This window comes from Megalops cyprinoides, chromosome 11 (assembly GCF_013368585.1).
Source record: "Megalops cyprinoides isolate fMegCyp1 chromosome 11, fMegCyp1.pri, whole genome shotgun sequence".
NCBI classification, from domain to species: domain Eukaryota; kingdom Metazoa; phylum Chordata; class Actinopteri; order Elopiformes; family Megalopidae; genus Megalops; species Megalops cyprinoides.
The window spans coordinates 36,277,654-36,304,685 of NC_050593.1; the positions used below are offsets into that span (position 1 = coordinate 36,277,654).

The 27,032-nt window shown below is 46.4% G+C and overlaps 1 protein-coding gene across 1 annotated transcript in view; it reads right to left on the reverse strand.

The window, feature by feature from the left end:
- Nucleotides 1–614: 614 nt before the first annotated feature.
- Nucleotides 615–27,032, reverse strand: part of LOC118785742 (collagen alpha-1(XVIII) chain-like) — a 36,213-nt gene continuing 9,795 nt past the window's right edge. Inside the window, exons 2-41 of the mRNA XM_036540650.1 lie at nt 24,244–24,785; nt 21,455–21,538; nt 20,025–20,075; nt 17,605–17,680; nt 17,023–17,079; nt 16,530–16,657; nt 16,187–16,213; nt 15,737–15,943; nt 13,756–13,782; nt 13,385–13,447; nt 13,157–13,240; nt 12,883–12,933; nt 11,285–11,419; nt 11,097–11,159; nt 10,660–10,704; nt 9,588–9,719; nt 9,313–9,384; nt 9,194–9,220; nt 8,967–9,065; nt 8,504–8,539; nt 8,273–8,362; nt 8,113–8,145; nt 7,842–7,877; nt 7,667–7,726; nt 7,416–7,493; nt 7,271–7,306; nt 6,716–6,841; nt 6,545–6,610; nt 5,899–5,929; nt 5,486–5,539; nt 5,309–5,343; nt 5,085–5,216; nt 4,793–4,961; nt 4,574–4,638; nt 4,240–4,368; nt 4,092–4,124; nt 3,761–3,937; nt 2,216–2,413; nt 1,984–2,099; nt 615–1,166 (exon numbers count right to left, since the gene is read on the reverse strand). Of these exons, the coding sequence (XP_036396543.1) occupies nt 953–1,166; nt 1,984–2,099; nt 2,216–2,413; nt 3,761–3,937; nt 4,092–4,124; nt 4,240–4,368; nt 4,574–4,638; nt 4,793–4,961; nt 5,085–5,216; nt 5,309–5,343; nt 5,486–5,539; nt 5,899–5,929; nt 6,545–6,610; nt 6,716–6,841; nt 7,271–7,306; nt 7,416–7,493; nt 7,667–7,726; nt 7,842–7,877; nt 8,113–8,145; nt 8,273–8,362; nt 8,504–8,539; nt 8,967–9,065; nt 9,194–9,220; nt 9,313–9,384; nt 9,588–9,719; nt 10,660–10,704; nt 11,097–11,159; nt 11,285–11,419; nt 12,883–12,933; nt 13,157–13,240; nt 13,385–13,447; nt 13,756–13,782; nt 15,737–15,943; nt 16,187–16,213; nt 16,530–16,657; nt 17,023–17,079; nt 17,605–17,680; nt 20,025–20,075; nt 21,455–21,538; nt 24,244–24,785 (3,884 nt within the window). The 3' untranslated portion in view covers nt 615–952. The remainder of the gene's footprint in view (nt 1,167–1,983; nt 2,100–2,215; nt 2,414–3,760; nt 3,938–4,091; nt 4,125–4,239; nt 4,369–4,573; nt 4,639–4,792; nt 4,962–5,084; nt 5,217–5,308; nt 5,344–5,485; nt 5,540–5,898; nt 5,930–6,544; nt 6,611–6,715; nt 6,842–7,270; nt 7,307–7,415; nt 7,494–7,666; nt 7,727–7,841; nt 7,878–8,112; nt 8,146–8,272; nt 8,363–8,503; nt 8,540–8,966; nt 9,066–9,193; nt 9,221–9,312; nt 9,385–9,587; nt 9,720–10,659; nt 10,705–11,096; nt 11,160–11,284; nt 11,420–12,882; nt 12,934–13,156; nt 13,241–13,384; nt 13,448–13,755; nt 13,783–15,736; nt 15,944–16,186; nt 16,214–16,529; nt 16,658–17,022; nt 17,080–17,604; nt 17,681–20,024; nt 20,076–21,454; nt 21,539–24,243; nt 24,786–27,032) is intronic.

Sequence of the window (27,032 nt, forward strand, 5' to 3'; positions counted from 1 at the left end):
AGTGACCCTTCCATCAAACGCTATTATGCGTATGTGTGTGTCCTTAGATGCGCCAAGACTTGCTAAAGGTGGAGTTTGGATTAGAAAAACAGCAAATATACTTCCTTATGAATTTTTAAACAAAAATCATTTATAATCACACATTTAAATGTCTGTGATCCCATACATACAATTGTAGCAATATTTTGCTGTCAAATTTTTTTGGGACAAAAATTGGCCTTTTTTTGAGATGGAAATACTTAAAGCTCAATTTCTCATCTGAATCTCTTCCCCCCCTGGTTTCACGTTCCTGATCATTCTCGTTATTTTCACTCTCAGCTCAGGTAATTGGCTGAAGCACATTGAGATTCTGAGAAAGTGTTTCTCTAAAATTTTTTTCAAATTGTACTTCCTGTTGTCTCGCATGATTTAAAAAATAAATATCTATTCCTTTTTAGTTAAAATATTCTTTGAAGGTTGCGCTGCCCCTCAGCATCCCACAGTCCTTGGATGAAAAAAATAAAACATAAAACCAAGCAAAAACAAAACAAAAAAAGGGAAATGTTATACAAAAAAATTATAGCTACAACTGGTTAAATATACCAATTAAAAGACATCTTAAAAAGTAACATCAATAACAAAAATAAAACAAACAACCATTTCATATACAAAATTTTTAACCGGATACAATTTAAAAACACCGCCAGGTTAGCTTTTCTTCTCTGGTTCAACCCCTTGAGAAATATGTGCCAACGCCCCAAGACAGAGCAAACGCCTTTTTGTTAGATCCATCTCTTTGGCATTACGGAGGGGGGAGAAGAGAAAAAAAAAAGGCAACTTCTCTGCGGGGCAGGAGCTGCAGAGCCAGGCCGAAAGGAGTGAGTGTGAGAGTGAGACGGTGGGCGGGGTTATGGAAGAGGAGCCCTGCTTGCACAGCTGTGATAGGCTCACAAAGAGGAGCGAGGGGTGTGGCTTATTTTTTGGACTGTGCGATGTAGCTGTTCTCAATGCACAGCACTATGTAGGAGCTGGAGCAGCTTCTGGGGGTCTGCTGGAGGAGCTGGCCGTCCTGCAGAGAGGACGCCATGCCGGTCAGCACCCGGTCGTCCATACGCCAGGTCTCGCAGTAGTTATCCGTCTGTCGGTGGCCCTTGGTGCTCGAGCCGTGCCACACCATCTTCTGCGGCCTTTCAAGACACAACAGGCAACACCAGCCACATGGTCACCAATGTCTTTCCACAGCCAGATATTTTTCTATCTTCTTATGTAAAACAACTCCACTTCACTGAATTCTATGAACAAGGTTCCTCTTCTGAATCAAAACAAGCCTCAGTTACACAGTTTCAGTATCACTGTAACATACAGCAAGCAGTACTGTGTAATGTCATTACGGAGGTTACATCAGGTAGAGGTCATTACAGTGGTTCTCAATTTAATGTCTTAGCATCTAAACTGAATATGCAAATAGATCACTCCACTTTTTTGGAGTCGCACCAGAGTTCTAGCTACATAGCATCTGCAAAATGCATGTGATGTACTTATTCAGAGCTACTTCCAGCACAAGAGAACTGAAGTATATCCACATGTGTTACATAAGCAACAGAGCCAGAGTTGGTCAACAACACTCCCAGACCAGCAAGTGCATGCACAGCACCATTCAAGCATCAACACAAGGTAACAGGACATGTCAAAATTCATCACATTCTGAATGTTGCATCCATGTTAGCCAATGGGAATTTTTTTGTAAAATCAGATCTCAAAAATATTGTTGGTGTTGACACAAAAAGCACAAGCAACACAATCCCATACTAGCTGAAGGTACTGGCTATGTTTTGTAAGTGTAGCTGAAGAGTCGTAGCACAGAAAGTACAGAAAATCAGATGGAGCAAGAAGAAATATTAAGAAGAACAATATTCAAGCTATTTATGACTCAAACGCTTCCAACATAAATAACGGGGGTCAGGCCAGCACAATAGCTGAGTTACATCTGTGCCAGTGTCTCACCATGTGCTGTCTCTGAGGACATCCCTGCCATCGAAAGAGTAGATGGGCGCGTTGTCCTTCATCTTGCCCTCAGAGTCGCTGAAGAGGGACTCCCAGCTGCTGAACAGCACTTGGTCCTGGGGAACAGAGAACACCAGGCTGTATGTCCATTTCACACTATCACCAGCTAATGCAATAAAACACGCGGCAGGCCCTTGAGAGAGCACCTGCGCTTGGCGTGAGTGCTACTCACTTTGAGGTTGACGATGGGCAGGCTGTCTCTGTCGGACCTGCGCACGATGCTGTACAGGTCCTGCAGCTTGGAGGACAGGAAGGCGCGGAAGGTGCCCTTGAGGCCCACAGCGCGGGCCTGCTGGAAGCACAGGTAATCCGCCCCCCTGATGCCGCGCATGTTGCCCACCTGCGGCGCGTTCAGGGCGATCAGGTGCAGCTAGGGAAAGAGCACAGAGCCCCACGTTACAGCCAGGTCACACCGCACAGTTTCAGAACACAGAGCCCCACGTTACAGCGAGGTCACACCGCGCAGTTTCAGAGCACAGAGCCCCACGTTACAGCCAGGTCACACCGCGCAGTTTCAGAGCACAGAGCCCCACGTTACAGCCAGGTCACACCGCACAGTTTCAGAACACAGAGCCCCACGTTACAGCGAGGTCACACCGCGCAGTTTCAGAGCACAGAGCCCCACGTTACAGCCAGGTCACACCGCGCAGTTTCAGAGCACAGAGCCCCACGTTACAGCCAGGTCACACCGCGCAGTTTCAGAGCACAGAGCCCCACGTTACAGGCAGGTCACACCGCACAGTTTCAGAGCACAGAGCCCCACGTTACAGCCAGGTCACACCGCACAGTTTCAGAGCACAGAGCCCCACATTACAGCGAGGTCACACCGCACAGTTTCAGAGCACAGAGCCCCACGTTACAGGCAGGTCACACCGCACAGTTTCAGAGCACAGAGCCCCACGTTACAGGCAGGTCACACCGCACTGAGGACATACATAAAACTGATGTGTTTGGTTTTGCAGCCAGGCTGCTTATAAGCCAAGGCTAAGCGCCTTTTCACTATTGATTTTGTTGTAAGGTATGTATAATATACATCCTTTTGTTTTATTGTAACTACCTCCCCCCTACCCCCCCAATAAATGACCAGGAGGGAAACTGATGAAAAAAAGGGTACATTTATGAACAAGGCGTTTATACTTGAAGCTATTACCGCACTATAAATTACATATATAGAACTGGAGTTCATGCATTAAAAGGCATTTTGAAATAAAATAAAACATAAATATCAGATGGCATCACCAGGAAGTAAACAGTATAAGATGAAGATGACAGATTCTGCCCACTAATTGTTAACAGGTGCCCTAGGTTTGCAGGGTTTTGATGCAGGCAGTTAGCCATTTGAGAAAGGCCACCAAAGGGCATTTGGGGTGCATGGTGTGTAAGAGGGGGTACTCACTCCTGGGGCTGACGTGTGTTCATGGCCCGAAGGCTGGGGTTCCGGTACATGCGGCCTGCGCTGGGGAGTTTGTGGGTTTCGGGTGTCTGGATTGACAGGGTAACGAGGGTCAGGCTGGACTGGATGCCTTCTGTCAGGCTCCACAGGCTGAGAGGGGTATCTGGGATCGGGCTGAGAGGGGTATCTGGGATCGGGTTGGGAGGGGTGTCTGTGATCAGGCTGGGCGGGGAATCTCTGATCAGGCAGAGTGGGGTATCTGGGGTCGGGTTGGGGAGGGTATCTGGGATCAGGCTGGGTGGGGTGTCTGTGTTCGGGCTGGACGGGGTTGGGGTTCTCCGGCCGCGGGGGCTCCCTCCGGGGGTTCTCCGGCTGAGGTGGTGGGGGCTCCAGGGGCTGGCTCACGTCGCCGCCCTGCGCGAGATGCTCTGCCCCATTGGAGGAGTGGTCCTGGGAGTAGTGAATGACTGGTGGAGGCTGGACCGCTGCCACTTCGTTCTCCTGCACATTGAGAGGATCATTTGGGTTTGAGTCTAACAGAGGAAGTGTTATATAGGTAGCACATCGACACCAGTCTGTACCCCTGCTGTTTTTATTGGTGACTGATCTGTTAATAGGTATGTAGTCTAGAAAGAGTAATGATATGAAAACTCACCAGATCTCTGGAGAGAGTCTTATAATCCCCAAGCTGGAATACAATGGAAAAAGGTATATTCCATGGTGAGTCAACATACATATGTCATCTAAATGCAAAAATTTTAAATTTACATGGACTGAAACCATGTTTAAGGACTGGACAGTACCAGGACTTGCCGGAAGCCGTCCCTGACTCTGATGTAGAGGTCTGCTTTGTCCACAACGAATATCAGGGTGCCTTCGGTCTGACGGCGTGCGGTGGCGAGCATGGTGTCATAGGACCTCAGCATCGTCACCTGCAAAGCCACAAAAAGGACCCTATGCAAACCTATATCCGCTCCAAAGGCCAAAACACTACAGACTTACAGATTCAAATAGCTCCATATGCTTATTTATAAGAGGATACAACAAAATGTGGCAGTAAAAAAGGTCAACTAATTCCGCTGTACATTTCCCATAATTCCATTCTCGTACAGATCTGAATGTCTTGAAAATGCTCACCCCAGAGGACTGTCCTGGAGCTCCAGGAGGGCCGGGAGGACCAGGTGGCCCTGGAATACTGACAGCTGAAACACAGAGGCATCAAATGTACCACTTTAGTCAACCGCAAAGCTGTATACACAGAAAGTGATGTAGTGATCCAAAACTCAACAATAGCTAATAAAATTGTACTGAGCACTATCAGGGACAGTCTCAGTGCAGTGTATGCATGTGACTCACGGTGGGTTGGTCTGTAGGCCCCAGGCAGTGAGGGGGATCCTGGTGGCCCTGGTGGGCCAGGGGGGCCAGGTTGGCCTGGACTTCCTGGGCGTCCATCATAACCAATCCCTGGGTTTCCTGGTGGGCCCTGGGGCCCTGGGGGTCCTCTAATAGAGTCTCCCTTTGGTCCCTTGGGAAAGAGGCAGGACATGATGGTATGAGGTCACAGTGAATCAGGAAGTGTCTGGCTTTTCTGAAGGCAGCAGGTCCTGGAGGGAATGTCCTCCATGATGCTTCTGTCTCCGGCTCTTACCGGCAGTCCTGGACTTCCCGGGGGTCCAGGGGGGCCCTGCACCCCACCGTAGCGGGGGTCGTAGTAGCCTCCGCTCGGCTCTCCTTTCTCCCCCTTCTGACCGGAGTCTCCGCGCTCCCCTTTCAGCTCATTCTGCACAAAAACACGCCACACTGTTCTGTGCTGCACCTCCTCCAGGACAAAGCTTAAAGTTACAGCAGAAGCCCAAATGCCGCTAAGCTTACCTTGAGTGTGTAAATGTCAAAGTTGGAGTTCAGACCTTAGGTGAGAAAAATGTCACCATTACCACAGGACTTTAATCATAGTTCATTAAAGACAATCATTGTTCTGGCACTTTCTAAACCCAGCTTTTCAATGTAAACAGTCCCAATTTTGACACTATTTACAATCTCACTATTTACCTGATGTTCCTGGAATGCCTGGTTCTCCACGATCACCTTTCTCTCCCTTTACGCCTGAAAGAAAACAAAAAACAACAAGTGTAGAAGTATATCTATTTCCTTACGTTATCATGAACTAACTCCCAGCCTTTGAGTGTAAGGTCAGAGACAGAATCAAAACACCGGTAAAAAAAAAATGCAAAATACTGGTATCTCTGTCATGCACAACAGCACTAGTCCACTTGCTAATGTAGCTCATTGTTGTATGACTTCATTTATCAGACACACAGAAGTATTTTCATTTGCATTTTAGGGCCATGTCCAGATGAGGCCTGCCAGGGCTGCAATGCCTCTGGTTCATGTGTGAACGTTAAATGTCAAAATTATTAGATATGTGGGATATCCAGCAGGACATGCAAAAAGTGTTGACTTACTTGGATAACCTCGTGAATTATCTTCATATCGCTGAAATAAAAAGATTTTGACAAAATAAATTAATGATGGTGAAGTTCTTTGAATTTCTTGTACAGTATTTGTCTGAACATTTATACATAGCATAAGCATAAAGCTAAATGGGAATACTATGCTATCTATAATTAGCCCTAATCCATAAGCTCAACATTATTTTGGCTAATGACTATGTCTAAATGCAAAAACCAAACTAACTAATTAATTACTTTAATTAACTAATGTTAATGAATTACTAATCAAATCAATTATTAATCTATAAAACTATGTATAAACAAAAATGAACACTTACAGTACTCCCACTTGTAAAGCCTAGGTACCTGGCTCAAACATTCACATTGCTTTACCACTCTGCCAGCTCAATTGACTTGTTAAATCTGTGCTATTTGTTGGCCTCATAACTCATGTTACCTTAGCTAGCTAACATCTGTGACCCCTCAAGTCACAAAATTGGATTTTCTTATACTTACTGATATACATATATGAATTGTGTCTAATATCAGAAAGGGTTTTACATCAGCATTGCATATAAAACAGATAAAACATAGACAATACAACAATAAAATGTATAATTAAAAATCTAAGCAAGACCTGAAAATCTGGGTTACTCACGTTGAACCTGTCCAGAGAGATGGCAGGACCAGGTGGCCCTGGTGGTCCAGGGGGTCCCGGGGGACCCTAAAATCAATAAATGTGTACCATTTAAATTAGCTAAATAAAACAGATCAAAATCAAAATATTGTTTCATAAATGTATTCAATCATGCATAAGTATCATACTTACGGGATAACCATAGCCAGAGCCTGTTCCTGGTTCTCCTTTCTCACCTTTGTACCCATTCACACCTGGACGACCTGGTCTGCCAGGTAAACCGATTTCACCCTTCAAACCAGCAGGACCATATGGTCCCTGCAGAAATATAAATATGAGTTATTTTGATGCTAATCAGATTATTATAAATGTCATTATTTTAAAGTATATGCCCGTCTGTACACAGGACTACAGAAAATCTTATCTACAATAATCAGCAAGCTAACTTTACAAGCCAGGTACACAGGAAAACTACAATAACACATTGTAACATTACATTGTAACTGTAGTTGATTTCTGCATTTGATTTCACTTATCCAAAAACATACTTCATTTGAATTATAACATTCATTTGAACTTTCTTCTCTTCTGCTTAGAGGGTAGATTTGTCCAAATGTATAGCCAGGGCAGCTACAGCAGGAGACATTTGGCTGCTAATATGTTACAGAATGTCATGATTTCACTTGGGGCTTCGCTTCACTTAGCCTTGCATGCTACGATAGCTGTGTGAAATTAATGGTAACTTACGGGAGGCCCGACGGGTCCAGGAGATCCCCTTTCACCCTAGAGCAAGAGAGGTCATAGGTCACAGTGAGCAGTGTGTTTGGCTAAACTGCCGCCCAGGCCTCTGGACCTGAACAAACATGGTGAATTGCAACACAGTGATTCTTACCTTTGGTCCTCCCAACCCACCAAGGTACAGAGGGTTTCCATCAGGCCCGATGATCATACCAGGCTCTCCCTTCTCCCCCTGGAGGAAGATGGAGGAAAAAACGTCAGAGTACACAATGAAAAATGAGGGGCAATTTCCTCAAGCAGTTTTAAATCTAAAGCTGTTGCAAGGACCTGAAGCATAAATTTCATAACATAAACATCAACTCGAAATTAACGACATCAACCCTTTTCTGAAGTCAAATCTCTAACCTTGATTGGATAGCCTGGTGGGCCTGGGTCTCCCCTGTCACCCTTTGGTCCCATAGGCCCCTGTTAGAGGAAACCAAACACATTTCAGACCCTAACGCAAAGCTCTGACATGCTTATCTCTAAGCTCCATGGGTGAGCTTTAATGCTTTTCTGGAAAAGGCGATCAAATACATACAGGGAATCCTGCTTGGCCAGGCCTACCAGGTCCACCCTAAAATAAAAGAAACCATCAAATGACAAAAATACATATTTCTGGCATGTCTTCCTCAAGAATTTTTATAACTACATATAATGTGTGGTAGGTTGCACGTCCAGTCTTTTATCAGATTTTATCAGCATTAGAATAAGTTCACAGAGGACTCTGCAAACTAATATTAATGTGATTACTAATTATTCGCCTTAGTCACACGGAGCAAACAGGATGGAGAAGAGTCTGGGGCTCTTACCTGAGGTCCTGGACTTCCTTGAGTGCCATCATACTGTGCAGGGATGAAAAAGCAGTAAAGCAGTGAGTCTAAGGCCAGCCAACTCTCTCTCTCACATCCGAGACTGTGAGCCAGAAAGTGCCATGTAATACAGATGGGCAGTGGGGGCTTGCACACTTACACTGCCTGAGGTTTGGTAGATGATCTGTCCTGGGGGCCCAGGTGGACCAGGGGGTCCTGGCAGCCCAACTCCATTTTGACCAGGCTCCCCCTAAAAAGAGAGAGACCCCAGTACCTCAGTCATAGCACGCCTGCTATCCTGTTATGCTGAACTGCAGTGAATTAGTCCTGGGAAATGATGGGCGAGGGGTTAAAGCTATAATAAACTGAGGTAAAAAAGAAAAACACTTACGCTCTCGCCTCTATCTCCTCTGTCACCCTTCACCCCCTGTGCCATGGGAGACGAACACAGAGCTGCACATCAAACCGTTTAAGCACCATACAGTAACGCTAGGAGCTAGTTTACTACTTTACTATTACTATTTATTTATGTTTAAGCACCATACAGTAACGCTAGGAGCTAGTTTACTACTTTACTATTACTATTTATTCATGTTTAAGCACCATACAGTAACGCCAGGAGCTAGTTTACTACTTTACTACTACTATTTATTTATATATGTTCCATACTACTCTTCATATTACACACATCACACATTTTGTATTTATTCTTGTTGTCTTTAATTCTTAATATATGTTGTCACAGCGTTGACAATGGGGAGCAACTGTAATTTCGTTGTCCTGAACAATGTCAATAAAGCTCTCTTTTGAAGGTAAAGCAGGTGCAGACAGACAGAAACAGAATGGTCACTCACCGGGGGTCCTGGAAAGCCATCTAATCCTGGTCTGCCATCCCTTCCCTGTGGCCCCTCGCTCCCCTTCTCTCCCGGTATCCCTGGGAAACCAGGTTTGCCCTTTGGGGTACAAAATTCCACCTCAAATTAGCCATTTACTTCCAAAATTGCCCATAATCAAAATGCTACCCTTAAAATGTTTATCCACTATATTTTATACAACTAAAGGAAAAAAGAGAAGTTCTCACAGGTAGTCCTGGAATGCCTGGAGGACCCTGAAAGTGAGAAATAAAAAAATATGAGTTGATGTGGTGGGGATTAGCAGGCACGGCTAACACTGGCAGGAGATGTGCAGGAGGACACCTACCTGCCGGCCCTCCGGTCCTCTCACCCCCGGAACACCATTGTACAGTCCCACTCCAGAGCCCTCCATGTCATCCTTCACACAGAGACAACCATCAGAAACACAAACCATACCTCAGGCTTCAAAAGGTGGCCTTTTCAGAGCAAGCAGAGTCTTCACTCCAAAACGCAGTCTCTATGTATGGTACTTAGCAAAGCTGTTTAACAGCAACCAAATTATATTTTTCACAACACCTGCAGCGAGAACAGCACTTTCCTGTCATATCTGACGCTACTTACAAAGCCAACACGGACGCCTGGTCCGGGGGGACCCGGTGGCCCTGGAGGCCCGACAGGCCCCATCGGTCCGGGAAGGCCGGCGAGTCCACTCTCTCCCGGGCGGCCCGGGGTGCCGGGGGGACCCTGAGAACCCTGGGAGGGAGCAGATGAGGGACAAAGCTGATTCGGCCACCTCAAAACACAGGACCCATCCCGAACACGTCCAACTTAAACAACTGCGTGTACCTCCCATCGTCCTCAAGGGAAGAGCAAAGTTCCTTCAGAGAAATACTAGGTGATCAGCACACACCTATCCCACAGAGAGAGGTCAATGGGGAGTGAGACACACTGACTGTATCCACACAACCTGCTCTGGATCCCCATGCGACAAAACTGCCTGAACATTCTGTTGTCACAACCACATGTTAAACAATTGAGTCACTTGTCGAACTGTTACTGAAGCAACATCACATGCCAGTGAGTAATGTTTCAACAAAAAATACAACAAATGCATGTCTTGGTGTTTTTAAGCCGTTTCAGTTAGACGAGGCATAAAAAAAAACTGACTTCCACATATTAATACTAAGGACTGGTTAGCGTTCTCCTCACGGCGCTTTACACCACAATACGGACACACTGATGCCATGCAGGAGACCTGGTACCTGCTGCCCAGCCATTTCTGAAGAGGAGGAGGAAGTATAGTAAGATATGAGATCTAAGAGATAGGAGGGGATGGGGAGGTAGGAGTCTCTCTAAAAGGAGAAAAGCAGAGAGCGGTCTGAGCCCCCACAGAATGTGGCAGTCCTTTTTAAGTCAGCTTTTTCTCCTCACTCTCAATATGGCCATCTCACAGTATGGTCTTAATATGGCCTCAAAATAATACACATAAATAACCATCCTTAGTTTAAATAATGGAGAGTTTGGAATTTCTGGCCATATCACAAGTCGGTAGATTGATAATGTGCAATGCAGCGTTAAAGTATTTAATAAAGTGTTTCCTTATGTGTCTTTGTTCCTCCCACAGGCAGTACAGGAGAGCAGCCGGGGGAGAACATGATGTAATGCATGCCACTGTACAGGACCCAGCACTCACCTTCTCTCCCACTGCTCCAGGAAGGCCCAGTTCACCTGGATCACCCTACCAGACAGAGAGAGAGAGAGACAGAGAGAGAGGGAGAGAGAGAGAGAGAGAGAGGGACAGAGGGAGAGAGAGAGAGACAGAGGGAGAGAGAGGGAGAGGGAGAGAGAGAGAGAGAGAGAGAGAGAGAGAGAGAGAGAGAGAGAGAGAGAGAGAGAGAGAGAGAGAGGGACAGAGAGGACTTTAAACCTCAGCTTGGGAGGCCTGATAAGATAGGATTCCTGGAAGCAGCAGATATCTGGCAGAACTAAGCAGGAGGGGCCTCTTCCATTAAAACATAAACATCATGATTAAACATCTGTGTACTGTGATGATGCATTTATAATGCAATATAAACTGGCCACAACATCGTAAAGCAGCCGATATTAAGATTGGATGCTACTGTTGCCTACCTTCTCTCCTATAGGTCCAGGGGGTCCTGGACGTCCAACAGGGCCAGGAACACCAGAGGGACCCTAAAACCGAGAAGCAAGAACAGGATTGGAGTAAAACACTTAACCCACTGGGGGACTGAAGGACTGTGAAACACACATTCAGAGACACACTTGCTTCTCCTGCCGTTCTACCCCCCCCTCCCTACCGGTCGGCCAGGAGCTCCGTCCTGCCCAGGGGGTCCAGGGGGCCCAAACGTAGCAGAGCCAACACGGCCCCCCACAGTGATGGGGGGTCCAGGGGGGCCGGGGGGGCCAGGAAGGCCAGGCAGACCTGGAGGACCCTAAACAAAGGAACACAGGCAGACGGTTACTGGCTTAAATGGTGCAGAAACATCGCTGAGACTGTGGCTACTGTTTTTTCACAATTTCTTTCCATTGTCTGGTGTAATAAACAGGTAGCATTTAGGAAAATGCCAGATGAAAGGGAAAAATTCACCAAAAATCTCAAATTTAGAATGTTTTGCCTTATCGTACCAGTTAGCAGGTGTGCATATTGGAATACAATAAACAGTTTTCACAGTGGATAAAAATCCATTTCCTTCCACATTCCTCCCAGATATGAGTGTGACATTTTCCCTCTAATGAGTCATGAGTGTACACTTGATTATAATTACCAGAAACCAGTGATTTTAATCCAATTTCCAATTCCCCCCTGAAACATTTGTCATTTTCTTTTTATTCATATATATATCATTGAACTGAGTGTAAAGCTATTCCTTGGCCCTGTTCCATGAGGTCATTTTACAATCAGGAAGTTTTTGCCATATATACAAACATATGACATGTAAACATGCATTCATTCATTCAGGACTTCAGAAAAAAACGCAGCACTTAGTGATATATCACAGGGAAATAACATTAAATACACATGTATTTACTGAGTCCATACTGAACACATTATATTTAAAAAGAGTTAAGAAACAAATTTCTTTCTGAGTGAGCACAGTAATTACCACTGTCTTAGCCCCATCTGTTAATGGCACTAGCATGCAGCATTACAGTTAAGTTTTTCCTGAATGATTTAATATGGATTTCATATGGATTAATATGGATAGCTGTGCTAAATCAATGGCTTCACTCCAATTCACTTCTCTGGAGAGACTGATATTAAACTGTATATTTCACATTTCATCTACGGCAGTAGCTGGACTCCATAGTTACCATATAAATATATATCATTACTTCTTTATAAAGGAGCTTCATTCTCAGAATTTTTCACTTCATTCTTGTATGCCCTATGCCAAAAAGGCAGTGCAATGCTGGTTAGGCCCCTACTGCCTGTCAGCACAGAGCTAGCACACTGCTAAAGTGGATGCACATCCACGACTACTACACTGGTAAAATAAATGCACTAATGAGTGTGTGAAGTTACCCCATAATACTGATACTCTGAATAGGTTTCAGTGCAAAGGGATGGTAGAGGAATATGTAACATGCAGCCTTTAGCCTTTAACATGCAGTTATGTAAATCAATACACTTTTGATATATTACTTTCCAAAAACTTCAGAGCAGTTGTATTATTATTTCTGGAGCAGCAGTCACTTTTTGACCTCTCTTTGAAGTAACTTTTTGTCAGATACATGCATACACATCTTCCCTGTCAGTATTATTTTAGGAAATTCACCCCTGAAACAGAACAAAAACACTTCAGCAGCTAACACAACTGCGGCCAAGAGATCTGAGGGCTTGTTAAAAAAATGCTATTTAAACATCCACATATAACAGAGATCAGAGAAAACCTACCCGCAAACTCTCTATGTCAGGAAAGCCTGATCCTTCCATGTCCACAAACGTCTGGAGACAGAGAATACAGAATTAAACAATGAGTTGCAAAATTATACAAGAGATTTAAATGTAAGAAAGTTATTTACTCTGTGTGCAGTGTTGATGCGTTGAATATAGTGTTATTCATAAGGGATTCATAAGGCCTGATAGATAATGCTATGGTGCATTATCAGGGCTGTAGCTATAGAGTGGTTCAGAGGTAAAATGGACATTTGACTAGTCAAAGACTCACCGGTCTGTCTGATCGAGAGGGCCCTGGGGGTCCAGGGGGCCCTGGAGGTCCTCTGGGGCCTGGCTGACCCACGCCACGGTCACCCTGCAGAACACACGGGCAGGAAAGAGAATGAGATATTGCACTCTGTCCACTGACAGGTCACAGAGGCAGCTGAGGCAGCAATGCACCCTGGGATTGCAGTCAGCAGAGCGTTCCAGCAGGTGCCCTGTGATCTCCGCTTCCTACCTTCTCTCCTTTGGAACCAGGATCTCCTGGGGTTCCTGGGAAGCCTGGAGGTCCAACAGCACCCTGTTGAGGGGGTACAGAGAACAGGTCAGGGCTCACAGCTGCACACGCAGACAGAGAGGAGCTGAACTGAGGAGAAGCAGGCTGGTCACTCTAGGTGCTCTATCCATTCAAAACACAGCTTTATCATCAAGAAAAAGTCACTCTAGGTGCTCTATCCATTCAAAACACAGCTTTATCATCAAGAAAAAGTCACTCTAGGTGCTCTATCCATTCAAAACACAGCTTTATCATCAAGAAAAAGTCACTCTAGGTGCTCTATCCACTCAAAACACAGCTTTATCATCAAGAAAAAAGCACAACAAACTCACAGCGACTCCATCCTCACCAGGATCACCCTGTAAAAGAGAAAACATTTCTGGCATAAGACATTAGAGCCACTGCTTACCAAAAGATATAAATAAAATCAAATACTGTCTCTTAAATAAATATTTCTTTTTCCATTTTCAAATTTAAGAGCAAAATACATAAATATCTAACAAAACTTTACTGCCATGCATCTGTTGACATATACAGACATCTTCATGGCACTGTGACTGAGTCTGCCTCACAGTGCGCAGGTAGAGTGGAGTGGAGTGGAGAGTGGAGTGTATGAAGTGGAGTGGAGTGTATGGAGCGTATGGAGTGGAGTGTATGGAGTGGAGTGGAGAGTGAAGCGTATGGAGTGGAGTGTATGGAGCGTATGGAGTGGAGTGGAGAGTGAAGCGTATGGAGTGGAGTGGAGAGGAGAGTGGAGCGTATGGAGTGGAGTGGAGTGGAGAGTGGAGCGTATGGAGTGGAGTGGAGTGGAGAGTGGAGCGTATGGAGTGGAGTGAAGTCGAGTGGGTGCCTTCTGGCATGACAGAGGGGTAGAGGCAAAAAGAACACTGATTGGCTACTGTAGCATTCTATTTTAGCTATTTCAACATGCATGTAAGCAGGTGAGGTCTTAATGATCAAAACATGTAAATGACACCATTACATGATACCCCTGCAGTGTCTCTCTGAATATTTAAAAAAAATTTCAAACAGTCACAGACTTTGTGTAATTATGGATTTTTTTTAACACTCATAAAACAGAGAGACAAAAGTTGTTTAGCACCTCAGGTGGACAGAATGGGGTAAAGCCACTTATATCACCTTAAATCATCCGTTCATGGACAGAAATACCTGTTAGGATATAATCGTGTGGTAGACCGTGTGGAATGTCTCTTTTGCTATACTTTGCTTTTAAAGATGGATTAACACAAATATTTAATTATGCAAAAGAGTTCACAACACAGCAAATCTACAGTAGCAGGTTTCCCTGTACAGACAGCAGCTGACGAAGGTTTAAACTGATGAGCAGAAGAGCTGCCAAGATTCAGCAGCTGAAAAAACGGAGCTGAAAGCAGAGGTCCGAGAGCCGGAGGTGGCAGGAGTTTACCACATCTCATACTCTATGTAAGGTATCATTCGGAAATTCTGTCTGCAGAGCAAACTCATCTGAGCATTTATGGCAAATCTGAGATGGCTACACCAGGGCAAAACTGATTTCACAGACAAAAGATAAAATCTTATATCCCGATATAGGTCATTTCATATCCCAACAACGATACATCACGATATAGCACATTTTCTGTAAATTCAATGAATAAATAGTTTATATTAAATGACCACATGGAAAGTCCTATTTCTTATTAAATTTTGAATTACACACTCGACAAATAAAAGGTACTTAATCATATTTGATTATTTTTCTCCTTTTATTTAGAACCTTTGTGCAAATTTTCAATTAACCCTTTTGCGCATACGGCCACTGGTGTGATTAGCCGCTTAGCGCGTATGCTAAAACCGGTGCGATTAAAACACTAGATTGGAAAAATTCTAGCTAATTTTAGCTTTGAGGAAACAGTGATTTAACATTAAAAAAATATAGCAAATGCTAACTGAAAACTATGAGAAGCTTAATAACACTTCTCATATCGTATTGCAATACATAGCATAAAAATAAGTTACATGCGAAAGGGTTAAGCATGTAACAAAATATAAAATATTAATATATAAAATATAAAAAGGTAAATAGAAAACACTTTTCAACTATAGTTCTGTCACGTCCAATTTCCTGCCTGCATCCATGCCATGTGGAAGAACGCAAAGCATCGTCCAAATGGCGAAAAATATTGCCATAAAAAGTGTGTGATTTGCGACACAACGAAATAAACCATAGAGCATAATATGAAACGATAGACGTTTTTCTATCGTCACACGACATATATCATCATATTGCACAGCCCTAGCGTGACCCACAGAAGAGTTTGGCGAGGTACTCACCGGCTCTCCGTCGGCCCCTGTGGGCCCCGCTGGGCCTGGTGACCCTGGTGGCCCAGGTGGCCCTCTGGGCCCCACCACCTGCTGCACCACTGACCCATCTCCACGCTTCACTACCTCGGCAGCAGGTCCAGGGGGACCGGGGGGACCAGGTGGCCCGGGGGGACCGGGGTCTCCCTTTGAGCCAGGATATCCAAAGCCAGCACTTCCCTTTGGAGATGAGCAGATATATGAGTTGGTGTACATAACCAGGTACTTTAGGTTTTTAGGGCCATGTCTGTGTGCTTTTATCAAGGATAAACAAGGCTGAATGTAGCAGAAAGGCTTGCTAAATATGTCTACCCTGTGTGAAAAGACACAAAAACAATTGGAAATTGTGGAACCAAATGCAAAACTACAATTTTAAAAACTAAACAAACTGCAAGGTCTCATAAATGAATCATCAGAGCATACCTTAATTCCTTTCTCCCCTGGGGCACCCTGAAAAACATGTCAAAGACACATTACTGCATTAGCCACGTTCATATTTACAGGCTAACATACAGCTAAACACATAAAGATGGACACTACAGACGGACACTACACAACGGCTTTCTGACAACAAGCCTAAATTCATTCAAATGACCATGTGATCCATCAACATAACTGTTCCAAACTGCATCCTGCCTGTATCAGCGCACTCAGACTTAAGCATTACAGAGGAATCCAAGGTAAAGGTTAGCTTATATTCTTTCTGTATTCTACCTCACAAGCAAAAATCAGCAGCTAAGTAAGGACACCACCCAATCATCAGTACCTTCTCCCCACGAGCGCTCCCTCGTGACGCAGTTCCGGAGACAGACCCAGAATCTCCCTTGGCCCCGGGAAGACCCCTCTCCCCCTGATTGCCCTTCTCTCCTCTGTCTCCTTTCTCTCCCTTGGTGCCTGGAATGAGAGCAACCCCACCATTATGACGTTTCCAGAGATCCAGATGCTCTTTGGTTCTCATCCTTTCCCCCACAGTAGACTTCTCCACATGGCATGCGCAGATCACGGTTTCCTTGGCTGCTGAAGCTGGGTCCTCTGCCGTACCCCCGGACAGGAAACAGACACGCCCCGTCCCACACACTGCACCTCAGCAAGCTCTCATGCACATCACACCGTTCCGTTCACCTGTGACCTGCGCACATCCCAGAGCGCACACCTGCATGCCAGAGCTACCTGCGGGATTTCAACACCAGCCAAAAGCAAACGAGACCCCCCCCCCCCAGCAGCAGGCAGAGTGGAACCTCTGTGCTGCTGTGTCCCACCTTGCTGTCCTGGTACCACAGGCCTGGACTCCACGAAGTACCGGCGAGAATCGTCAACTGCACACAGCGTGAGCAGAGAGGGTGAATACAACATTTACCTCCTCAGAAAAGTGGAGCGGTTACAATTGGTTCAAGTAACAAACCACCCCCGTAAATAACAATCCTGCCTGCAAAATCTGGTGTGCAACACCACCTCTTTCCACCAGAGGGAGTAAGTCACCTGCGTACTCGCTCATGCAAATACGGTAACTGCAGACTAGGACAAACCGCGAAGGAGCAAGCATGTGATATATTAGGTTTACTTTTACACACTCTCTTTTGTTAAACGTGGAACTTCAATGAGCCTGAAAAATGATCAGACTATTCCCTCAGCCAAGATGTGCATTTTGCCTCGGCTGCATTTTTGCATTTACCTTCTCTTACATGATAAAACCCTTGGATGTGAATACCTCTGCATTAATGTCCTTATATTTATATGGAATATTTATCTCACAGCCATGGCCATTCAGCCAGTGAGACGGCATCAGCTCTGTTGAACAGAGTAGTTGAGTCCCCAGGTACAACCCCACTGTGAGCACTCACCTGAGTCTCTGTGAGATGAGACGGGTTTTGTTGTCACAGGAGGCTGCTGGATTGGGCGCAGAGACGGTGGCGTTGTCTACAGGGAAAGAAGAGATTCTCTTTTCAACCGCTGAGAGTATGGGTGGAATGACACTGTGTTTGTGAATCTACAGCAAACCTATGTCTGTTCAGGTTTTAATAACAAAGTATGGAAACAAACACCCAGTGTTAACAAGATACAGAGCAATGGATCAGATCACAATTTCGGGTGTGGGACATGGGCGCGAGTGTGGAGACCCACGGGTCTGGCTTCCGCCTCTCTCTCCTTTGGCTGACACGCCCTGCTGAACCAGCAAACCGGCAGCCAAATGGCAAGCGTCAGGTTCAATTCCTGGAGATGCTCACATTTCAGGAGGCGTCGAGACAATACTGTCTATGCACCTCTTCACACCACGCACTGCTGCTGGCAACGGCTGTTCTGGGCGGGAGAGGCGCGTCCGGGGCAGGAATGTGACCCGCACCGGACGTCAGGTCTATAGATAGGGGCTGAAGGAGCTGCCAAAGATCTGCCATCACTGCTGAGTGGGGGTGAGGCGGCGCAGAGAGACCCCCCCCACCCGAGCTCTCACTGCTGAGCAGGGGTGAGACAGCACAGAGACCCCCCCCCCTCCCAGGCCGACAGCGCTGGGAACCCACACTCATTTCTCACAGATGTGAGGGAGCCTGGGATCAGTGCTGGAGGGGGAAATATGAGGAAGGCCTTTGCTGTAGGAAAATGAACTATAAGCCTCATCAGTTTCCTTCAGCTGCCAGGGAGGGTTCCCTGCATTACTCACAATCCTACGACGATAAGTATGTGAAATCCGCACAGGGATTCAACAGCACCGCGGTGATTCATGATTCACAATCACACACTGCATACATCACTCCACTGCATGGAGCGGGGGAGGCTCAAACGCAGCCGAGAGATACGAGAGCAGGCAGCACACCGACGGTCACGCACACTCGCTCTCTCAGGCCCGGTCTCAGAGCGAGCCGGAGAGGGTGTGCGTGAAACTTCCTGCAGGGGAAGCAAATCACATCTGCCAGCGGCAGCCACTGCGGCCTGTGCCACTCCGATGCCTTTACAGAGCAGCGGGGACCGGGGAGGGACAGGCAGCGGCATCGCAGAATCTCCGCTTTGCAGGCGGAATCTGTGATCTGGGGCCACAGAGGAAAAGTAACAAAGTCAGCGGGATGTTTACTTCACTGTCACGCGCTGCACTCCTCTCCATGAAGCACTTAAAATCTCAATATATTAGATTATATACAGTTTCTCCGTGAGGGCTGAATTGTGCTGAGGTGTTTACAAGTTCTTCCAAACCTCGCTTTGAAGATTTAGTCTAGTGACCCTTTTAAGTCATTTCAAAAAAATTTTAACGGTTTGATACACGGAGCTAAAAAGGAAAACAACCTGGACCAAGAGTCATGCTCTATTCCTGTCAGCAGTTATGACTTCACTCCACTTTAAAACAAAGGAAATTTTCCATCCTACAGCACCAGGTGAAAAAAATGTTTATCTCTAAACTTGTCATAGCTGGTCCGATGCACAGATGCAACGGTGAATAATAATTACCTTTAAAATCAGCCCACTTTGAGCGTAAAACACTGGCACTTACTCTCCTGTTGCCAGCTGTCGAATATCTTTGAAGCCCTTATAACATGATACCTGTAAATACATGGCGGTGGAAAATAAGCCCCTGCACGGTTTCCGTTGGCTAATGGAGAAACCAGTAAAAAATAACAAAACAAATGCGGCTCAAAGCGGCGTTCTGCGGGCCCGTTCCACACGGTGCCCCAGGGGGACATCTGGTTATCCTCTGCGCTGTGTAATTGGGCTGATCTGGGGAGGCGTGCAGAGACAGTGCTGCTGAGCAGCGGGCTAACGAGCCGGGAGGGGTGGCAGCCCAGGCCTGGCCCTGGCAGAGTGCTGTCTAAGAGGCTCAGAGGATGACCTGGTGGGGCGTTCTGTGGGATCAAAGGCCTGGCCCTATATAAGAGGCTCAGAGGATGACCCGCTGAGGTGCTCTGGAGGTGTGGGATCCAAGGCCAGCAATGTCCATCAGGATTACTATGCAGGGTAAGACTTGTGGGCATCAGTGTGTTGAGGTGGTAAAGGAGCAGAGCTTGTAACTGCTGGTTGCCCGCCCGGCACTGCTGCTGTACCCACAATTTCCTCAGTAAATATCCACCTGTGTAAATGAATTAAAATGTAATCTATGTAAGTTGCTCTGGATAAAACCATCTGCTGAATGACAAGAATGTATTGTGTAATGTCTAATGTAATGTCTAGGATGCCATGGTTTCAGATGACGAGCCGATTCCACCCAATTCCTGCACTGATGCAGTAGTTGTGTATGCATGGTATAGAATACAGACAGAGTGGTCAGTCAGGAAAATACCGTCTCTGTCCGTCTCCGGTCCTCATAGCCACTTCCATAGTCTCCAGAGGCCTGTGGGAGAGGAAACCATGAACAGTGATCACTGGCACAGTCAACTGACATGAGCTCTGAACTTTCTCTGAGCCATCACATCTTGGCCACTCTGTGATTTTGCATTATACAGTATGCATGGTATTCCATAGGACCTATTAATACTGAATTCCTGTTTAACAACCACAGGGATTTCTCTGGATCAGACCAACAGATAATTAGCTCTAAGTTATTTGGTCTCAAAATCAAGATTTTTAACAGTAAAGTTAAAAAAGACACAGAAAGTAAAGACACAGAAATGGTTATACACAATCTTTCCACAGTGATTTCCAGATTCTCTAAAGGTATTGTGTAAAATATTTACTCAACAGTCAAGAGGGGTTTGCACTAATGTATCACAAGTGTAGGGCCATGGGTCTGGTGCCACATATTAATAACTAATAATAATCATCCTTATGTTGTTCTGCAGTTAACACTGACCTGAAAGCAGCTGCTCAGGATGTAGTTTAAATGAAGTGATTTTTTTTGCATGTCCAGTTCTGGTGAAATTGTTCATGCAAACAGAGCCTCAGTTACATTGTGCCAGATAGAGCATCTCACTCTCTAGGCTATTCAGGTACAGCTCAATTAAAAATTTCACAGGCCCAAACACGGTTTCCCAAACCGAGTGTTTGTTCAGCCGCTTTTCGAAAGGGCAGCAGATGAAAGATGTGTTGAGTCATTGAATTCAGGCAGGTTTTTTCTTCCCTTCAGGAAAGAAAAGCCAAGGGCAAAGATCGTGACATATACAGCTCTGAACACTAACTTATGCGTGTGACCTTTGAGGCGAACTCTGGAAAACCCACACACAGTATGTATTGATATGTTAAACACCCGCAGTTATCCTTTGACTAAGTAATTCCACCAAAAGCCAAATGTCGTCCACTTTCCTGCACAGCTGCAGTTCTGATTGGCTGTCTCAGAGGCACCTCCACGGCCCAGAGCTCAGCGCTGGTGCATACCACTGTCACAGAGACAGCAATTAAGATCTATCTGCTGCACATGGGTACAGTATCTCCTTCACGTGCACATGTAAGCGTGTAAAAAAAAAAAAGTTTCTGTATACAGTTGTGAGTGTAAGATGTAGGAACGCAGGCTTGATGTGCAGGTTTGCCTGATGCGGGTCGATCCTGGCTGGTCCGCACTCCATCACACTTTTAGAAGCGTGACAGTCCTGACACGCCCTTAGCTTGCGTGAGGTCCGTCCGTGCCTTTCAAAGATGAGGTGATATACACGCACTTCGGCTGGCTTGTACAGCGCTCGTACAAACACGAGGCCCACGGCAGCCTTCACCTTACTGACGCACTGCCTCAGGAAGTGATGTCACACTCGTGTGTGTGTGTGAGGGGGTGCTACTCACTGCGTCCGAATCGTCCTCGTCCTCCTCACAGTGCCGCTCTGCTGCCCGTGGGTTTCCCACCACCTTCAGCTCTCCGATCACGCCCTGAAACACACACACACAGTCATAAACACACACGTCACAACGAGGCCTTCAGCCATGCCACACAGAACACTCTGTCCATTAGAGATGCATCTGAACACTTGAAAAATATGTCCCAGCAGTCAGCTGTAAACGGCCTTAATCTTGTAAAAACCTCGGCATGTCCGGGACTTCAAACGCACATTAACGATCTGTTTGTTACTGGATTCAGCCCATCTCAATTACTGTGGGTAATTAATGGGGTCGGTATTTGAAAGTTTTGGGATCAAACGACTCCACTGCCATTTGTGAGCTGAGACTGTGTCATCATCGGTGGCCACGCCCCTCCATTTAGTCAGACTAGAAAACCAAAGGCACGAAACAATGAGCTCTTTCAATAATCCGATAATTCAGATGAATTCCTTATGCACCCCAGACTCTGAAGGAATTCACTCTCTGTTAAAACAGACATGAACCCTCCTGCCAGTCTGGCTGCTATGGGCTGGGTTCACAAGCTTGGCCCCTGATGCCATCAAAGAGGCTTTATCACAGCTTAATTGAGCTTTTGTGTGCCCCCCCCCCCTTTGCTAAAAACCCACACACAGTCAGTCTCGCCATCCAACTCTAGATGAATGTCTCTGAGACCCCACTAAAATGCACTGCCCTGCGCAGATCATGACAGATAAGGACAAACCCTCTAACGAGCTTATACAACTCCAACACAGTTCAGCGGGATCATGGTGTTAAGATGTTTATAATTTTCTGCTAGCAGACAATATTGGGAATGGCTAATGGAAGTTGTGTGTTTAGACTGCACCACTTGTGTTGGTCTGGGACAGGCAGTGGTGATGACTGATCACTGTATATCCTGTAATCTCGAGCATGGCTGTCTTCTCTGGTATCAGTGGCCCAAGCGGTTGATCTAGCTGCAATAACCTGGACAGCAGCAGGTAATTAATGGAAATAACAGCAGTCTGCATGAGCCTTCTAAACAGCCATTCATCAAAGCACCGCTGTTGACAGATTTTGTCCGCATGATTTTTTTTTTTTTTGCGCAGCTGTCTAAGAGAATCTGCTTTCTTCCCTCCTGGTCCATTATCGCCGTTCTGGCCCACGCGGGACAGACCTCCCTCATCGTACAGACGATCGCATTCCCAAACCTCCACATCCAGACGGACACACTGCACCAAGTCTCCCCTGCACAGAGCCTACTTTCATGTCCGCTGCCTACGTTCGGACGCATTCTGGGCACACTCAGTCTCACTGTGCAATCAGACAATGGTCCACAACTGCAAAAAACAGAGGCACTGACATTTCCCATGAGTGAACGCTATTAATGTAGAAAACAGCGACAGCAAAAATACCCTGAACATTACAGAAAAAAGTTTTAAATTATGCAGCTTAAGCCTCCAACACAAAAATGTTCCCATGCCTGACAAATTGTAACCATCGTAACACAACCATTGTCCTTTGTGGAAAATCTGAAAGTACACACACCTTTTTTTTTTTTTTTTTAAACTGAAGCTAACTGAAGTTGACTGAGTGCCACTGGTCACTAAGAGACAGAAAGCGCTGGTGCTGGACTGCCACCCAGCTTGCCTGTGTTATGCAATTCCACATGACAAACGTCCAGCCCTGTCCATGCGGCTCTCAGCGGCTGCGGTTTATGTAAACAGCCAGCAGTTGTTTGAAGGGGCTCAAAGACCTACCCGGGAAGAAAAAAAACTCCCGTTTCATCACTACAAAGCTCAGCATGACCTTTGCGCCTCTGCAGCTGGTCAGATCCCTCAGTCTAAATCACTGCATTTGGGCTTGTCAAACCCAGGGCACAAAGTGAGGACGACAGACGGACCTTTTAAAGGAGAAGAGATGCCCGTTCGGGGGGGCCTGACTGGGTGTGTTTGAACACCGTGCCTGAAAGCGTGTCCCGAGAAAGCTGCAAGATCATATATTATGGGACTAGGTAACCGAGTTTGAGTAACAACATACCAGCTGGAATACACAATGAGGCTTCTGTGTATAGTTGTTATTTAGTGTGTATTTAAGCTGCTTAAATAGAGTTCTGTTTAAGACTAGACCTACATTTCAGACCAGTCTTATGATTTAGACTAGTCCTCTGTTTTAGACCAGTCTTATGATTTAGACTAGTCCTCTGTATTAGAGCAATTCTCTGTTTTATGGACTGTGTAAGTTGCTCTGGATAAGAGTGTCTGGTAAATGATATTAATGTAATGTAACATCTGAGAGTTGTTAGTTCCACATCATTTAGTCCAATATAAAATGATCCCACAGTCTCCAAAACCCTCCTTTCCAGGTCAAGGCCCATCTGTCTCTCAGAGGGGCCTGAGAGTGTCGGTCTGGCTGTGTTCACTGATCAGAGGAGAGGGTCAAACAGGTCAGAATAGGATTTACAAGACAGGGTCAGCAGGAGCTAATTACTCCCCTGCGGTTAACAAGAGCAATTAACTCCTGTGTTCCCATGAGGTGCTGATGGCTGCTTTATGGCCTGTGTGTGTTTTGATTTAAGGAAGCCAATTTGGGTAATTAGAAGGCAAATCACGCAGAAGCCCTCTGGCACAGCAAAGAGTCGTGCTACATCTTAACATGGATCATCTTTCTCAGCACCACGTACCCTCAGCGTGTCTGACAGTAAAAATACCAGCGGCACTCGTTAAACTCCAGACGACTCCCCTGGCATTATTTAGGTAAATGATAAAACAGGTGTGTACCAGGAATTTGTCCGGGTCTGCGCCTCCGGCCTGGCCCACAAAGACACCGGCACCGGCCTCCAGCTCCATCTCGTCAGGGGAGCGCTCGAATCGCACCACCTGGGGGTCGGAGTCGCAGTTGATGTAGAAGGTGACCTGGTCGTCCGCCACCGCGATGGAGAAGCGGGTCCAGGAGTTGACCAGCGAGGGGACACTGAAGCTGGCGGCCTCGTAGGAGGTCTGCGAGTCGGGCTCAGTGTAGTACAGGATGACCCTCTGCGTGCCGCCCTGCACAGCCGACAGCTTGACGCCCACGTACATGATCTGCTGGGAGGCGTCGGTGATGGAGAAGATGACGCCGGCCTTCGGGGAGGTCGGCTGCAGGTTGAAGAGCAGGGAGAAGTCTCGGTAGAAGGGGCTGGGCAGGTGGGCCCGGGCCAGCTGGCCCGTGTTGGCGTCCGGGCCGAACACATAGCCTGGGCTGTTGTCCGGGGCGTAGACCTTGGTGATCTCGTCCGGAGGCGGGTCCCCGATCAGCTGCAGGAGCGACACCCCGCTCTCATCTGCAGGGGAAAACAACAGGCTGTCAGTGCAGGCGCGGAATCGGACAGCAGACTGCGCAGCTGGGGCAGCAGCCAGTTAGAAAGCACCGTCTATTAGTCTGCTTTTCCACACAGAGAGCGCTTCAAGCTATGGGATGTACAGAAAGCACACACGATGCTGCCTCTTAGTGCTGTATGACCAAGCCTTTCATGTGCACAGTGTGTCAGTAAATAAAACACACGAGTATCAGTCCAAAACACAACTAACCAGATCCAGGGTCAGTAGTTTCATTGTCTGCCTGTGAGTCCAAAGCACAGCTAAACAGATACAGGTTCACTGTCTGACTGTACAAATAATGTCAATACTTTCAGATTTCACTGACCTCTGAGGATGTCTATATAAAAACTGTCATGGGAAACTGTGCTGGCCTCTAACACATCCAGCTCCTCAGGGATGGATCTTATCCTCGGTGCCAGGCCATTCAGAGCAGAATGGAATTAAACATTTAGACGCTGAGAACAAACACAAATCTAATGACTCGACCAAACAACGAAGCAACATGTGCTTTCTCATTCTCAAAACGTCACCGTCAGACCGAAAAAATGACCCGCCCTCATTTTTACACTGATTCTCACAGTAAATCTCGGCATACAGTGTCTCTGGGAGGTATAGAATATGACAACCCTGTTCCCACTGCTCAAAAATAACTGAATGGGTTATACAAACACAGAGTAGCTCTGACCCCACCAAAAAAAGCAGACAAAAAAGGATCTCAAGGGCCCAAAAACGGATCTATTCAACAGAAGCCGTTTTAATCTTTAACCCAAACCCTCCAGTGAATTATATAATTTGATGCAAGATTTATTTTTCTGCTTGCTTATTCCCGTATACACAAAAAGAGCTGATTTGTGCATATGCATCTGGTACGGACTGAAAAAGGCAGGATTCCTCACAAAACCACAGGTCATGCCTGTAAGGCCTTTTTCAAGAATTTGGAGCTGATAAATCATCGTCTTTGTCGAAGATAACGTCAAATCTGTGCAGTGTTGATAAAACGAGTCATGTTCTAGGTTGATATTTTATTACAGATAATGAAATACATAAATAAATGTAATCCCCTCTTTGTGCAGGCTAACCGGCTGCAGATCGGAATCTCGGTGTGGTAGGGGCCAAGTTACGACTGACAGTGTGTCCGATTGAGAGGACATCACCATCTGAAAGTCATGGGTTACCTCCACATTAGAGACAAATCTTCTCACCTCTTCAGTTTGTCTGGACAGGATCCAACCAGCAAAGTCAAGCAGGCAATCTATCTCCCATGCGCTGCTCAGCGTTTGAGTTCATTAGAGAGTGAGTCTGACCGGTGGTTGGATGGACCCCGGCCACCTCCTAACGCTTGTGGTGCAGTTAATCTTCACCCACGAGGCCGGCCCTTAGAGAGCGAATCCGCGCTGAGTTACTGCGCGCACGCACGCCTCCGTATCATTCATCATGGCCTGACGTCACGCCCTGATGCCGTCTAGAACATTGCCTTTGTCAAGTTAAGCAGAGACGAGGAAAAGGCGTGTGATTTACCCTCCCCACACATCTGCAGGCAGGAACCGCACAGAGCGACCAGAGGCACGAAGCTGTGGCGAAACGTCTGTACCGCTAACGCCCCCCCCCCCACCCCCCCCGCCCCCCCCCGCGCCCCCCCCCCCCCCCCCCCCCCCCCCCCCCCCCCGAGAGAGAGCGTGCCGGGTGGCGGCTCACTGCGTCCAGGGCCCACGAAACGAGGGGGGACAATGAGTGATGTGTCCTCTGAGTGCAGAGGCCTTCCACCCCTCCCGCCGGGAAGCTGTTCATTGCATGGATTGTAATCCTGTCTTACATCCTGTTGATCATCCTTCTGCTCACATAAACAAGTGGAGACCACATCCAAAATGCACACAGCCTACTGTACATGTTCTTACTGCGTACGGATAGACAGTTCCTAAAGAACAGCAGCAAAGCTGTTACAGGAAAGCTGTAACAGACAAGCTGTAACAGACAGGATAATGGAATGGCTGTTACATGAACAACTGCTTTTGTACATTTTTTTTTTTACAAAAATGAAATGACAACTGTGATGGCTTTTTCTTGTGATGGCTTTTTTGACCCTTAAACATAGGGTCAGTGTGAGGAGTGGAAAATGTATCTTGGTGACCTATGGAAATGAATTCTTATGTGTTTCAGAAATCACTAGAGCGGGGTCTTCACATCATTATGGTGCGCACATGGTGACCGTG